General features: G+C 35.8%; 1 protein-coding gene and 1 non-coding gene across 3 annotated transcripts in view; one reads left to right on the top strand and one right to left on the bottom strand.

Annotated features, from left to right (window-relative positions):
* Positions 1-9,206, top strand: part of UBQLN1 (ubiquilin 1) — a 34,907-nt gene extending 25,701 nt beyond the window's left edge. Inside the window, exons 7-11 of one of the 2 annotated variants that reach the window (XM_011372043.1) lie at positions 892-1,034; positions 3,863-3,946; positions 5,158-5,273; positions 5,498-5,666; positions 7,211-9,206. In XM_011372043.1, coding sequence (XP_011370345.1) covers positions 892-1,034; positions 3,863-3,946; positions 5,158-5,273; positions 5,498-5,666; positions 7,211-7,363 — 665 coding nt within the window. In that variant the 3' untranslated portion in view covers positions 7,364-9,206. The remainder of the gene's footprint in view (positions 1-891; positions 1,035-3,862; positions 3,947-5,157; positions 5,274-5,497; positions 5,667-7,210) is intronic. The other variant, XM_011372045.2, reaches the window with a different exon arrangement.
* LOC111746721 lies at positions 6,007-6,125 on the bottom strand. Its single transcript, XR_002783246.1, has one exon. It is a non-coding gene; the product is annotated as a 5S ribosomal RNA (ribosomal RNA).
* Positions 9,207-16,980: the final 7,774 nt, after the last annotated feature.

Here is a 16,980-nt window from a genome sequence, read left to right as displayed (position 1 = left end):
AGCTAATAAGTTAAGTACACATGAGTTTAAGCATATGTTTTAGTTTGAGTATATCTGTTCGGCAAGTGAAAATCTGGGTATATGAAGAACAGAGTAATTCATTTTCAAGGACAGTTGAATTCACATAAAATTATCTGTAACTCTCACAAAAAAACCCCACAAAAACAAACAGGAAAAACTGGAGAGTAGTAGTAATAAGCATTTTACATATTAACTAATTTGTCTCTACTACCCTATGAAGTGTGTACTGTTTACTAATTTACCAATGGAGAAACCGAAGTATGAAGAAGCCAAATAACTTGTCTAAAGTTACATAGATTAGATTTGAACCCAGGTACTCTGGCTCCAGACACTGCTCTTAGTTACTACTCTGTCTGGTCTCTGAAAAGTTAAGTGTTCTGCCATTTTGCTCAGTGAGAGCCATTTCTCAGTGACAGTGGGTTGGAGGTCTGTATTTATTGTCGTTGGCAAGAAGGCGTCCTTAAGTGTGAGCATTTTGAGTGCTGAATATGATTCTTATTAAGTGATCTTGGAGGAAAAGCTGGCTCAGACTTTTTCACTTTCTGGGATTTTTCAATAGTAATTTTGACCAGATCTTGTTTTTGTCTTAAATTGACTATAAAACTTAACTTTTCTCTATTGGTTTTGATTTTACTGTGAGTGGAACCAGAATGTTTAAAATCCATAAGCATTCCTTTAATGTCATATGTTGGATATGTAGTTTTGGACATTTTAGTTTTAAATTTTTTTATTCAGTTGATAAGTAATATGTGTACTCATCTGCAGTTGCTAAAATTATAGACAGTATATATTGTGTTTTAAAACTTTAACTTTTGTTTACATATATTTTCCATGATACAATGTTTTGTTTTTTTTTAAACAAACTTTCAGCTAGTATGTTCAACACACCAGGAATGCAGAGCTTGTTGCAACAAATAACTGAAAATCCACAACTTATGCAAAACATGTTGTCTGCCCCCTACATGAGAAGCATGATGCAGTCACTAAGCCAGAACCCTGACCTTGCTGCACAGGTGAGTTTGTAATTGTATTGGGAAGGACTGTGCAGTATAAATTGAAATAGCCTAATTAGATAATTGTGATTGTGGCATATTTATGTTGTGTGCTACCTTAACACACTAGAAAAGTAGGTAAAGTGCATCTCCAATTTTTGGACAGTTCATTTCTTTGCAGCTTTATCTCTACTACTCAGTGGCTAGAAAGAAATGCAGGTTTACTTTGTATCTACATATGTTGGTTTAAAAGACGAATACAAAAGTTTTGGATTGCTTTCCCTTTTGAGGCTATATTCTTCAGTGAATTATAAACTTTGAAAGTGATTAAGAACAATGTTAATAGATTTGAAATACTTTTATTTATTAGGTCACACAGATTCTGAGTAATAGTCATGTTCAAAATGGCAGTTTTAAAATAGTCTGAAATTGTTTATTTAAAGGCAGAGGGAAATTTGTGGGAACATTGTTCTTATTCTTAATGTTATAAATATACCACCACCCCCCACCCCATTAGTATACTGGTCCTTTATTCATTTTCTAACTTGTTACTAAAGAGACCATAACTAATAAAATTAGTGGATCTCAACTCTAGCTGAACATTTAGCATCATTTTTGGGTGCTTTAAAATGAAAAAAAAATTCTTGGCTCGATCCTGAGAGATTTCACTATAACTGCATTGGATTCCCCCACACCCCAAGTTCCGTAGGTGATTCTGATGTACCCCTAGGTGTAAGAACAATTGTACTTGAAAAACTTTGGAAAATGTAAAATAAGCCTTGATCACTTGTAGTTTATATTTGCTGTTTATTAAAAATGGTTTCTGTAGAGTGTTAGGAATTTGAAATAGATTTCTTTATAGTTTATTTCTATTACCAAAACTTTAAAAGCTTTTAAAGATAATCACTTCATTATGTCAAATAAATGGTTTTTATTTTATCTTTGAGCTATAATCCTTAGCAATAACTTCTGCCCTCTTAAAAATTTGTGAACTTGGAAATAGAGAACAAGTTTTTAGGTGAATTTTTAAATATTCTTTTATATATTGTAGGTACATTTTATGAAAAATTATTTTATTCATATGAAAATTATTACACTGAGTTCTTAGTATCAAATGCCACACTTTACTGTGATTATAGCACTTTAAAATAGATGTGGAACATATGTATATAAAATGATCCTATTTGTATGTTTTTAAATGTGTATTTGACTAAGTAATAATTAGCATCGAATGTGCATCATGCTTTAAAATTTTGATTTTAACAAGCACATGCCCAGCCATTTTTACTAACAGTTCTCCATCTATAAAGTGACTTGAGCACTTTCTTTTATTATATTTTTACTCTGAAGCAAAATGTTGACAATGAAGGCTAGATATGAATGTCTTTTATTATAGACAGTTTAGATATGTTTACAATGTACTCTGGTTATAAAGTTTGTAGTTCTCTGTTCTGATTTTGATTTTTAGATATTTAAAAAAGTCCAAATTTAAAAACTTGTTATATAAACAGGTAAGTTAGGAGAGATGTCCTAATCAAATGTATGATTGAGAAAGAATGAATAAGATTAAGGTGACACGCTTTTTCAAATAACATGAATTCTGGAAGATAAATGTGATAACTTCATTAATATGCTCATAATAAAAAGTATTTGGAACTATTAAAGAAGCAGGTTTGTTGATTTCAAGTATGTATTACTTCATTTACTGTGAACTTATTGATAACTTTGAAATAAATACTGTGTATCCATAAAACATTGTCTGACTTCTTCCTGCTGTAGACACTTAAAAAAAATTAAATAGTCCACTTTGTAACAGTAATAAACTAAAGGAAGGAGAGAGGAATTCTCTCTGCCTCCAGCAGTTATATATAATTACTCTCAAATATGGTTAACTACTTGAGGGCAAAGATCATTCTTCCTCCCTCCCCAACTTTGGGCCAGTAAATAGGCTATCAGTAAATCATTGTTAGTTGACTCTTCATTGGGTAGGGGGTGGTGGAGACTGATAAAAATTTGTCTCTTTCAAAGCTGTGAGAATTTACTAGTTTCTGGTTCTGCTGATTGTGTATTGTAATTTCATTTTCAGTTATCTAGCTTGATGTTAATATTGACCCTGACTTTTTAATTTTAACATCTATTTGAAGGTTAGGGGGCATGTCACTTTTCTCATTTCTGGTGATAGTGAGGTGAAATCCAGAGGCTAATCTTGGTGTTCTCAAATGGATTTACATGTTTCAGGTCTTAAGGTACTATTTCCCCCAGAAATCTGTTGGTGCTAGTCCTGGGCTGATTTTCACTTAGCAGCTCCATTTCTCTGGCTAGGTGGTTACTGTTCTGTGGTGTTATTTTTCTGGACCTAATATTAGCTGTTTTGTAGTAGGCAGGTAGATATAGTGGTTCCAGATCTGGATTTTCTCTGCTTGCCACTTGTTTGTCGAGTTGTCTAAGCAAGCTGTGTGTAGTTTTATGTATTGATGCTTATGTTTATTCTGTCAGTGTAGCAGAGGATGTATCCTCATGAATGCCAGTTACTTCCATTTTTCTTTTCAAGGGCAGATATTCACCTTTGTTCAAGGAAAAGCCTAAGAAAATGATTGCTTTTATTTTTTAGGATATTGCATGTCATTATCATAATCACCATTCTCATTGAGAGAGAAGATGCCTTGTTTTTGTTTTTTCCTGGAGATCCTTCTTGTGGACACAGTATTTTCCCTTTTTTATTCATGTTCTACCTTCCTCTCTTTTAAGTGCCAGGTTAGGCACTTGGGGGGGAAGATAGACTATTAAACAAGGTACATTACTTCTTTCAGATATTTCCAGTTAAAATTGTTTGAACACTTGCCCCATAGATGATGCTGAATAATCCCCTATTTGCTGGAAATCCTCAGCTTCAAGAACAAATGAGACAACAGCTCCCAACTTTCCTCCAACAAGTGAGTAAGAAAAGATGCTAGCTATCTTCGGTAATGATTTGCGTGAAAAAGTTTGATGATAAACATTTTCCTTTCTCTTCTCTGACGGATAGCAAAACATAAAATAGCGTCTGATAATGCTGTCAATTTGCAGAGAATTCAGCTTGATCTTAACTGATCCCCATTTCACTGCTGCTCTTTTGCTTGTATTTCTTAAACGTAAATTCTGAGGATAGGACCATTTTGTTTTTGCTTTTGAGGATTTAGGATTTTGAATGCTTTGTTAATACCATAAACCATTTCCTTTCACTTTACTAACTTTGAAGTGCTTCATTGTGTCATGTTACACATTATGGTTTAACTAATCTCGAGTAATAGGAGAGAGCTACCCTAGCTGATTTTACAGGTTTTTGGTGTCTTTGTAATGTTTTAATTCCTACAAATTTAATAGAATGCCTGTTTTTCAAGGGATAGATCTCATTTCCTCAAACTTGGAATTAGCAAGATTAAAATTGTCAGTGTTGTCATATAGGGAAGGTTTTATTATTAAACAGTACTTGAGGTTGCTATGGTATTTTATTATATAAAAATATAAAAGAGAAGTCAGTCTTGGTGTTTTGAAACTGGTATTTCTAGGGCTTTTAAATATTTTGTAAATGATGGTCAGGCCTGTAAACCATTATTCAAGGTTCATTAGTGTCCTTGATCTATTGTAATGTAAGCCTATCTTTTGGTCAGTCACGTGGTATATATTTGAAAGTAGTGAAGCTGAACTCAGAACACATGTATTAACTTCAAATTTGGAACTATTGTTTTAAAGTATAGTTGGTAAAATAGTTACACCAGCAACAGATATAACACTTGGTCAGGAGGAATATGTGGCTTTCCCCTTATTACCATTTTATGTAAATTGTGCATTTGGCGTTGTCTCTTAGAAATAATACTTTCACCTTCTATTGGAGAAAGAATAGTTGTGGCTTCCAGAGGAGCTCCTGATTGTTTTTCATTATGAAAAATGGCTTTCATGATGGATTTGAGAGGTCAGGTAACAATTTGCACACTAGGTTTGCTGTCAAAGAGGAGGTGTTTGTTTTTATTTTGGAAAAAAAAAATTAAGGATTGCCAGTGTCTAGCAGTAAGGTTTTAGATTTTCTCTAAAAACATCGCAAAGAAAACATTTAAATTTTACCTTCACTGATTGTAATTAACCACCAGTTTTCTTTCTTCCTTAGATGCAGAACCCTGATACCTTATCAGCAATGTCAAACCCTAGAGCAATGCAAGCCTTGTTGCAGATACAGCAGGGTTTACAGACATTAGCAACGGAAGCCCCCGGCCTCATCCCAGGGTAGGCTTATTTGGGGAAGACTATGAAAGTACATGAGGGTTACTCTCTTGGAGAATTTCAGACTTAGTATCATTTTGCCTTTTTTTCTTTGCTGATAATTGTTTTTAAGACAGGGCTTTCAAAGTTAAAAACACTCTCATTTTTAAAAAGTATAACTTAGCTAATATGTTAAAATGTAACTGATTTAAGAAGTTAGGTTTATTACCAATTTGTGCTTTCCTTAGGTTTACTCCTGGCCTGGGAGCGTTAGGAAGTACTGGAGGCTCTTCAGGAACCAATGGCTCTAGCTCTGCCCCTAGTGAAAACCCAAGTCCCACAGCAGGAACCACTGAACCTGGACACCAGCAGTTTATCCAACAAATGCTACAGGCTCTTGCTGGAGTGAATCCTCAGGTAGTGATACTTTTCTGTTCACATTTTTTATTCTTTAATGTTAGAAATTTCCAAAAATAAAAAAAGGAAAAAGTGACAGTTCTTTAGGGTTTAGACTGATGGAAAGCACAGTCTTAAAGATATTGATTCTAAAACAGGCATTATAAGAATTGTTAATTTTGCTACATATTTGACACTAAAGGAAACATTTTGGTTGTAGGAAACAAATGCTCAAACTTTGCCTTATATTTTTTTTATTAATTATTATTTTTTAGTCGAAGCAACCTTGGTTGACCTCACAGATTGCAAGGACTTTGTCAGTTTACAATCCCTTTGATCCCTTTTTATTTTTTGTTTTTTATGCCTACAGCACCTGGTCTTCCTAGCTGGTCTCCCATCCAAGTGCTAACCAGGCCCAACCCTGCTTAACTTCCGAGATCAGACAGGATCGGGCTTGTTCAGGGTGGCATGGCTGTAGACTGCCTTATATTTTAGAAGTTGCTGTTAAAAATGGATTCTTTTTGGAGTTCTTATGAAAATTATTTGAAATGTGTTAATTTCATAGAAGTTTGTCAGGGAGGAATAAGAAGTGTGGCTATCCTAAATAACCTTCTGAACAACTTTCTTGTATCTATTCTTTGTATTTTGGCTTAAAAAAATCCTAACTACCTCATCCCACCCCACCGACCCACTACTACCTCTGTGGGTTAAATTGTGTTACATATATACACCTCACAAGTACGGCTAAAAAATGTGGGCTCATAATGTTCTTACATCTGGAAACATTTACTGGCTTTAGTAAGAGTCTGCCATTATACAAAGATGATTGTCACTTCAAACCTATTATAGAAGGTTGCCTCCAAACCTCTGAATGGCAAAGTAGAACATGCTTTTCTAATTTTACAGTGTATATAATAAACAGGGTGGGGTTTTATCTTATACAAGTATTTGTATCCCTGATACCTAGCATATCTTTTGGCTCAGTAAATATTCATGGACAGAAAAAGAGATTTTAGATATTGGACAGAGTTGTTAGTTATATAAGTTGAACTATCAACAGGCTTCCCCATTATCAGATTGGCCAGGATTGATTGATCACATATGTATTTTTTCTTACCTCATTTCTGAGAAAAAGATTTGATGCAGCTGAATTGTCAGAAATAGTTTATGGGCCTGAAGCTGGAACTCTTTTTCTGAAGACTTTGGCCAATGCAGAAATTGAGTCCACATTCTAAGCCTTATTAAATTTTATACACAAGGACACTGGCTTTTATAATTACCAGTTGGTCAATAGGTACAAAATAAATTATCTAATTCTAAAATATTTGTATATATAGTTCTCCATGTTCATTAGATTCTTAAATTTATGTAAAATAATGGTTGAGTTTTATTAAAGCTATTTTTTTAAGCATATGATCTCTGACACGATTGTTTAGGTATAAATTAGATGACTTAAAACAACAAAATAAAGTGGTAATGGACTTTTAAATATGTTGAAAATGTTTCAAGCTACAGTCTAGTGCATTCGTAGCTCAGAGTTTGGTTAATTTTTTTTTCTTTAACAGCTACAGAATCCAGAAATCAGATTCCAGCAACAACTGGAACAACTCAGTGCTATGGGGTTTTTGAACCGTGAAGCAAACTTGCAAGCACTAATAGCAACAGGAGGTGATATCAATGCAGCTATTGAAAGGTTACTGGGCTCCCAGCCATCATAGCAGCATTTCTGTATCTTGAAAAAAATGTAATTTATTTTTGATAACGGCTCTTAAATCTTTAAAATACCTGCTTTATTTCATTTTGACTTTTGGAATTCTGTGCTGTTATAAACAAACCCAATATGATGCATTTTAAGGTGGAGTGCAGTAAGATGTGTGGGTTTCTCTCTTTTTTTTTTCCTTTTTTTTTTTTTTTTGGTGGAACAATGGGAATCAATGCTTTTTCATTTAAGGCTATTGCATGCATCAAACACTTCTGCATTTATTGTAATTTTTAAAAAAACATCACCTTTTATAGTTGGGTGAACAGATTTTTGTCCTGCATCTGTCCAATTTATTTGCTTTTTAAACATTAGCCTATGGTAGTAATTTATGTAGAATAAAAGCATTAAAAGAAGCAAATCATTTGCGCTCTATAATTTGTGGTATACAATATTGCTTATTGTGACTTTGGCATGTATTTTGCAAACAATGCTGTAAGATTTATACTACTGACAATTTTGCTTTATTTGTATACAATATTGTATGCACATTTGGAACTGCATTTCTAGAAACATACTGCAGTAGATTATCTGAGCAAAACACTTGTAACCAAAAAAGTAAAGATAAGGAAACACTTTAAAATTGAGTATTTCCTAATTGTGTAGAATCTTACAGCATCTTTGATAAACATCTCTCAGCAAAAGTGCCACTTAGTCAGGTTTGTTGAAAATATAGTAGAAAAGCTGATTCTGGTTATCTCTTTAAGGACATTTAATTGTACAGACAACATAATGTAACATTGTCTCAACATTCAGATTGACTGTAAGTTACCTTAATCTTTGTGCAGACTGAAGGAGCACTGTAGTATAACCCAAAAGTGCATTTGCCTAGGACTTTTTCAGCTTCTCCCATAGGTAGTTTAACAGGCATTACAGTTTGTAATTGAAATGTTGCTTTCACAGAAAGTGTCTTGATGTTTCAGTTATTTTTAATTGCCATATAAAAATAAAACTATCTTTTGGGTTAGTCAGATTTCTCATGCACAGGCAATACATGAATTTAAAATGATTTGTGAGCTACTTGTTTCTGAAGTGTTTTGGTAGTTTTATTAAGAAATAGTTAAATATTGTGCTTTTCAGAGCCTCAGAGAAGGGAAACTTGGGGGAGGGGGCGGGGATCTATCCTGGATTGGGCCAGCCTGAATAATACTGGCAACCAAGATTCTGTTAGGATTTCTGTGCATATAGTGTAGTAAAGAAGTTATCCAGGGGTGAAAAACAAAGAGCCGTGTTAACAATGTTGAGTACATTTGGCTGTTTTGCAGCCTTTTTCTTTCCTCCCCAGAGAAGTTCCTTTGCCTAATTCTCAAATTGTTGGGGTGGTACATTCCTTTAGGACCAATTAAAATTAACTTTGGGGTCAGTAATATATTTGGCTGACTCTGGTTCAGTATTCTCTTAGGTCATTATAGTCTGTCATATACGGTTACAGGAAATTAACATGTTAAAGTAAACTACAGTGAGTTCAGACCAATAAAATCAAGGGTAATACAAGTTGAATTCCATTTCTACTGTAAGTTGCTTGCTTATTTAAAAAGGTCAAGAGGTAAAGTTGCCCACCAGCTCGTCCATTGTTCTGACACTTTCCCCTGGAGGAAAACATGTACAAGGTCATGGTGGAGGCATGGCTAGAGGAAGTTGTTAAGGATAATATTCATGTGTCTTTGCTCTCTCTGCCTTATGCCTCAGTCTGGTTTAAAAACTTTTGTACTGGCAAATGGTGGTATACAGTGTGGGATAGTGTCATAACCAATTCGACAGTTTATTAATCACAAAATAACAATAAATCTCTAGCTTTTACACTTGGTTTGTCTTGCCTCTTTTGTAGAAAGAAAAAAATGTCATCAATTTACTTTCTTTAACCATGTCTTTTAAAAGACTATTGGACTTGATTTACCCCAGATTTTATCACACTTTAGATTATCCTTTATTAACTTTTTAAGTTTGTCCAGTTAAAATATGTACGTACACTTCATTATGTGTTAAAAAGATAGTCAGCTGGGAAGTTAGATGGCCTGGGCTCCACTTGCTTTTTTGGTACCTGAGTAGTTAATTGACTTTGAGTAAAGGCATCATGATTTCTTTATTGTAAAAGTGGTGGTAAGTCCTGTGCAGCACAGTGGACTGGGCGATCTAAGCCCCTTTCAGCTGCTGCAGCAGTACATTTTTTTCTTTTCTTTTTTTTTTTTTTTGCTAATATGTTTATCTTAGATCTGAATATCTTAAGGAGTTAAAAATACTTAAAATTCTCAAAAGCATTAAAAAGACACTTAAAATACTATAGTCTTAAATTGTTCTCACATTGAGTCATTACAAATGGAATAAAGAATGGAGTGGTAAATATAATATTGTAGGATTTTATTTCCCAAGTGGAGTATTTGTGATATCTTAAAGTGTGACAAATGACAGCTGACCTCTGTGTATTCAGATTGGACTTTGATTTGGCTTAAATATAGTAATGAAAGTCAGGTCTTTTGTTTGGGGAGACATTATTACTATGTTAACTTAATAGGAAATTACAGTTTAATAGGACAGATAAAATTGTCTCTAACATTAGTGATAAAAGTGAAGCTAGGTTGCGTGTCTGTGTGCTTGACCTAAACAAAAAAGGTTGTGTAGTTAAGGCAGCAAAATACTGCATACTGTACTTCCCCTCTCAGAGAGGTTAACATTAAATTAAACACATGAAAATCAGCAAGAAATCCTGCATTAAAGAAACCTGTTCAGAGTTGTTTAATTTGGCCTTTTACTATCTTCTACCATTCTTTCACTTAATTATTCTTCAAGGTAATGCTATATCCAGTGAACACACCTGGGGAAAACTATACTTAGCAAATCTCCACTCCTCCCTTATTGCAATTGGTATTCTGTTTTCTGGAATTTCATTTGTCTTCTTCAGCTTATATAAAGCCTACTATTCTTTCTGGGCTCAGTTCTGAAGTCTTCCTAAATTTTGCTAACCAGTGATTGATTTACTCTGAACTGCTTAGCCTTCACTGTAGACCAGTGGTCCCCAACTTTTTTGATACCATAGACCAGTGCTCCTGTGAGAATCTAATGCTGGATGATCTGAGGTGGAGCTGAAGTGGCGATGCTAGCTCTGGGGAGCGGCTGCAAATACAGATGAAGCTTCACTTGCTTTCCCGCAGCTCACCTGCTGTGCAGCCAGATTCCTAACAGACCATGGACTGGTACTGGTACCAATTCATGGCCCAGAGGTTGGGGACGCCTGCTGTAAACTATTGTATTTTGTCCCTCTCATTCACTTTAAAGTTTTGGTGGTTTTTGTTTTCTGCTCTGAAATATTCTTGTCACTTAAATAACGTGTTTTTCCTCAATTTCTGTGTATCTGTCCTCTAATCAACTGTAAGGAACCATTGCCTCAGAAAGTCATTTATTGAACATCTGTTGAGTACCAGGTTTTTTTTCTGTCTGCTAAAAGTATAGCAGTAAATAAAAGGTCTGTCCATATATAGAGTTTACATAGTAGAATGTAAGGGACAGACAGTGAACAAAACATATGTAGCTCATTAGGTAGTGATAAGTGCTTTGTTGAAAAATTAAAAGTAAGGAAGCTGGTGTTCTTACTTTATGTACGGTAATAAGAGAAGGCCTCAATGAGAAGATGACATTTAAATAGAGACTTGAAGAATATCTGGGTGAATAACTTTCTAGGAAGAGGGACAACTAATGGAAAGGCCCTGTAATGTGAGTGTCCTGAGTGTATTTATAACAGGGAGTTCAGTATGACTGGGCAAGGTGAGCTAAGGAGAAGCGGTTTAGGGAATGTGGTTGGAGAGAGGGGGACAGGGGAGTGGTTTAGGTGTTTGATGTGGAGGATTTAATACCCTAGTTTTTGTGTCCTGTCCTCAGAGTTTCTGAATTACTAGTTCTGAGATTGGAGAACAATATGCATTTCCAACAAAGTTCCCAGAGAGACCTAAGGACTAGCAACCAGGGTAGAAGCAGAGAGACTGTTAAGAGGTAATAACCTTGGTGAGAGATCATAGGCTGGGTTGGTAACACTGGAGGTGGTAAGAAGTAGCCAGATTTGGGGTATGTTTTAAAGGTAGAGCCAATATAATTAACTAATGGATAAAAGTGTGAAGGTAAGAGTAAGGGGTTATCAAGCAAGTCAAACAAGGTAGAGAGACACATATAGGGAGGAGTGTAAGTCAGAAGTTTGGTTTTGTTGAGTGGGATATACTTAACATAAGTGCAGATAAAGAGAAGGCAGTTGGAGGAGAGGTTCAAGCTGTAGACAAAGTTATGCAGTTGCCAGTGTATATAGTTGGTATTTAAAGCAAAGGAACTTTTATCAGTGGTTCTCAACCAGAAGCAATTTCGCCTCCCTTAGCTGGGGGAACCAGGCTTTGGGCAGTGACTGGAGATGCATTTTTGACATTATGATTGGGACTGCTATTGGCATCTAGTGAGTTAGAGGTCAAGGATTTTGCTAAACATTCTACTCTTGACAGTCTCCCACAAAAAAATTTGGTCCAAAATGATAAATCTGCAAGCTTTTCCTCTAAGATTAGGAACAAGACAAGGATGCTCACTATCACCTCTTCTGTTCCACATAGTATTAGAAGTCCTAGCTAGAGCATTCAGACAAGAAAAATAAAAGGTATCCATAACAGAAAGGAAGAAGTAAAATAATTATTTGTAGAAGGCATGATACTATGTATAGAAAACTCTAAAGACTCCGCCAAAACACTGTTAGAACCAATAAGTGAATTCAGTAAAGGACACAAAGTCAATATATAGAAATCTGTTGCATTTCTGTAACATGATTAGAAGGAAAAATTAAGAAAACAGTCCCATTAACAATTGCATCAAAAAGCATAAAATCCCTAGGAATGAACAAATTTAACCAAAGAGGTGAAAAACCTGTACTCTGTAAACTATAAGACACTGAAGACAGAAATTGAAGAGGATACAAATAAATGGAAGGATATACCATGTTCATGGATTGGAAGGATTAATATTGTTAAAATGTCCTTATTACCTAAAGCAATATACCGATTCAGTACAATCCCTATTAAAATATCCATGCCATTCTTTTCAGAACTAGAACAACTAATCCGAAAATTTATGGAACCATAAAGACCCCAGATAGTCAAACTGAGAAAGAACAAAGTTGTAGGTATCACACTCCCAATATCAAACCTTACTACAAAGCTACAATAATCAAAACTGTAGTGCTGGCTTAAAACCAGATGTATAGACAAATGGAATAGAACAGAGAACCCAGAAATAAATCCTTATATGGTCAATTTATGACAAAGGAGGCAAGGATTTATTTGAGGTGTAAAGACAGTGTCTTCGATAGTGTTGGGGAAACTGGACAGATAATACAAAAAGAGAAACTGGATGAAAAATGAAAAATAAAATAGATTAAAGACTTAAATGTAAGACCTGAAACCATAAAACTTCTAGAAGTAAACATAGGTAGTAAGCTGTTTGACGTTGCTTTTGTTAGCAATATCTTTGGATGTGTCTCCTTGGGCAAGGGCAACAAAAGAAAAATTGATGGAACTACAAACTAAAAAGTTTGTGCACAGCAAAGGAAACTAACAACACGACAGCCTATTGAGTGGGAGAAGATATTCACAAATGACACATCTGATAAGGGGTTAATATTCCAAAATATACAAGGAACTTATACAGCTTAACACGAAAAACCCCAAACAATCCAATTAAAAAATGGGCAGAGGAGTTGAATAGACATTCTCCAAAGAGGACATACAGGCGGCCAACAGACATGTGAAAAGAAGCTCAACATCACTAATCAGGAAAGTGCAAATCAAAACCACAATGAGATATACAACTTCACATCTGTCAGAATGTTTATCAAAAATCAAAAAAGTGCTGGTGAGGGTGTGGAGAAAAGAGAACCACCGTATACTGTTGGTGAGATTATAAATTGGTGCAGCCACTATGGAAAATAGTATGAATATTCTTCAAGAAATTAAAACTAGAGCTGCCATAGGACCCAGTAATACCACTTCTGGCATTTATCCAAAGAAAAACTAATTCGGAAAGGTACATGCACCCCTATGTTCATTGCAACTTTATTTTCAGTAGCCAAGATATGGAAGCAACCTAGGTGTCCATGATAGATGATTGGGTAAAGAAGATGTGTACATATAAAATGGAATGTTACTGAGCAATAAAAAAAAAAAAAAGAAATATTGCCATTTGCAACAACATGGTTAGACCTAAAGGGTATTCTGCTAAGTGAAGTAAGACAAATACCATATGATTTCACTTACATGTGGAATCTGAAGAAACGAATAAAACGGACCCATTGATCTAGGGAACAGGCAGATGGTTGCCAAAGGGGAGGTGGGTGGAGGAGTGGATGAAGTTAAAAAAAAATAAAAAATGCATAGATTAAAAAAAATAGTGCAAAAATATTTTTTAAAAAATGTTAATAGTGCCAAGTTTGAGAAAGACTGATTAGATGAATTTTAGAATTGATAAACACTTTGGGAAGATTGAGCCCTGGTATACTCTAACTTGCAGTTGAGGTAGGTTAGAGGAAACAAACCAACAGGCAGGTAGTAAAGTGAAAACTTAAGAGAAGTCTTGAAAGTAAGTGAAACTTTTTCACAAGGAGAAAGATGGTAAATGAACTGGGTTAAATGCTGTTAACTTCAGATGCTCTGTATAGACTGAATAGGAAAAAGGACCTTCATGGGTATGGTACGGGTTTTATAGAATGATGAGTGCAAAATTCTGGTTACAGTAGACCAAGGTGGTATTAGGAGAAAGAGTTTTGAAGTAAAGAAAATCAGAAATGGGGGCAGTAACTGGTGAGGGGAGTGGTGGTAGTGTAGAAGAAGTTTGCCTTTTATGTTCTTTTAAGATGGTAAGTACTATAGCGTGTTTATATTCTAATGAGAATGAGCCTGTGTGTGTGCGGAGAGAGAAATGTGCATGTCTCCGGCAGACTCGTTTGGCTGCTGACACCGTCCGTGGAGCGTGTGCTGGGAGAGTTGCGAGTGGTTCTCACCAGGGTTCAATCAGTTGTAATGTGATTGAGAGTTGAGAGAATGAGTCATGGCTTCAATGTGTGATATCACTTATTGGAGGAAATGTTTTTTGTATCAAAAATAAATGGATAAAAAAAAGGGGGACTTGATTTAGGAGGAGGGTATGAAGGAATTGTTTTCTACCAAAAAATAAAAAGAGGAGCTATTACTAGCTTTTGATCTCCAAAATAGTGCTTGCTTTGGCAGCACATATACTAAAAAATTGGAATGATCTCCAGAAGAGATTTAATAAATATGTAGATAAAGAAGCATACACCTCTGTTATATGAACTGAAGTGTGAGGGAGGTTTCTCTGTTCATTGGTTTCCTTAGAGCTGTCCCCCCCGCCTTTTTTTTTTTTTTTTTTTTTTTGAGAATTTCCGTAAGAGTTTATTTGAGCCAAAACTGAGGACATAGGCTGGGGAGCAGGATCTCTAATGCTCCTAGAGCTGCCTTTCATTGTTGGTAGGAGTGGTACCTTCTCAGCTTATGCAGACTATTTTTTGTGGTCAACCCTTTCAGAAGTGGAGAAACAGTACCCCCCATACCAATGTCCTTGCTTCAGTGAGATTAAATAGATCAACGTTGAGATTTCAAGAGCTGGGACAGTGTGATAAAGCATACCCTCAGATTATAATTCCAATTTGTACATGTTAACGTTTGTATTTCAGACTCCCTAATTATTATGTAACCTGTCCCAGATCCACCACCCAGTCTGTCTTGACCTCTCCCTGCTTAGAACAGAGCTAAGCACATAGAGGAGCTCCCAGTATAGTTTCCTTCAAAAGACCAAAGCTGAATGTGGACCTAATTCTTTAATGGGGTATAAAGTTGTTGCTGTGTATTCAAACTAGACTTTTTTTTTTTTAACGCTTCAGACACGGTCTCCACTCTACTTTCCACTGTTATAGTTATCTAATGTTTCATAAAAAACTCCCCCTCGACCCCCCCCCTCCCGCCCCGCCACACACACACAGAGCTTGGTGGCTTAGAACAAAATCATTTGTTCATAAATGAGCAATTTTGGCAGGGCTTGATGTGAATTCTGCTGCGGCAACTTGACTGAGTCTGGAGAATTTACTTTCCAAAGGTCTTATTTACCTGGTTGTTAATTGCCATGTGCTTTTATCTGGGTCTTAGTTCCTCTCACATGGGCTTTTCCACAATGCTACTTGTGCTTTTTCACAACTTGGTGGGTAGGTTTAGGAGTAAGTGTTTTTAAAAAAAAAAAAAAAAAAAAGCTGTCAGTTTTTTATGGTTTGGTCCCCAAACTGGCCCAGCATCATTTCTCCTATATTCTAATGGTCAAGCAGTTTTACCGTGCCCAACTTTAAGAATCATAGGTCCCACTGCTTGATGGGTAGAATGTCAAAGAATTTGTGACGATTTTAATCCATCACATACTATGATCCCAGAAGGGGAAAATGTTGGAGGAGCAAGTTTTCTTCTCCACGTTCACATTTTCTGAGGGAGTAGTGACTTAACTGCTTGCTAAATATTGTACAAGGAATGAGGTACATCTGATTGAGCCCTTTTTCTATGGGAGTCTCTCCCAAGGGTAGCATGCATATGGTAATAAGGTTAGTGAGATAGTTTGGGCTCTTGTGGGGAAGGCTTGTGGTTTTATTTGTTGCTAAAAATTGTGGTAATATAGATGCAACAATTACTATTGTAATCATTTTAAAGTATATAATTCAGAGGTATAACAATCCTCCAGAATTTTTTCATCACCCTGAAACACCGTAGCCAGCAAGCACTCACTCACCATTCCCCCGCTAACCTCAGTCTCTGATTTTGAATTTACATATTCTGGATATTTTATATGAATAGAATGTAGTATGCGACCTTTTGTGTCTGGCTTCTTTCACTTAGCATGTGTTAAAGGTTTATGTTACAGCACTTGAATCAGTAATTCATCATCTTTTAGGGCTGAATAATATCCCATTTTATGGATATGCTGCGTTTTATTCATCTGTTGATAGACACCTCCATCATTTGGATATTGCAAAAAATGCTACTAAACATTGATGTAGAAGTATCTGATTTGACCTGGTCAAGGGTTGGAGAGGGATGGAACTCTGGCATGGGTTAAGAAGTTCTGTCAGAGCCCATAGACTTAAGATTCACATACTTAGAAGGCGTTCATAAGCTCCTCCCACCCCCCAGTCAGAAAAACAGGAGTGGGAGTTTTTGTCCTGTGTCCACACTCCCTCAGACTCCAGGGGATTACAAGTATGATAAGAGCTAATAACTTTTATTGAGCAGTTAGTACTTTGCATGTATATCATCTCTCACAACTGTATGGGGCAGGCAGTGTCTCCATTTTATAGGAGAAGAAAATGTTTAATCCAAACTTCCTCCAGTGGTGGGGAGTGAAAGGGGGCGAGGTAGAGAGTTGTTCTGCCAGAGGGGGTGGTAAGTGGTATTTGAGGGTTGAGGAAATCTTTCACTGGCATCCATTTTTGATCCATTGCAAACCGTGCCTGCTCCTTCTCAGGTTATGGAGTCTGGGCCTGGCTGTGGTCAGGGCTAGGCAGGG

The sequence above is a fragment of the Pteropus vampyrus genome, unplaced genomic scaffold (assembly GCF_000151845.1).
Source record: "Pteropus vampyrus isolate Shadow unplaced genomic scaffold, Pvam_2.0 Scaffold199, whole genome shotgun sequence".
NCBI classification, from domain to species: Eukaryota; Metazoa; Chordata; class Mammalia; order Chiroptera; family Pteropodidae; genus Pteropus; species Pteropus vampyrus.
This window is presented reverse-complemented; position numbering and strand designations above follow the sequence as displayed.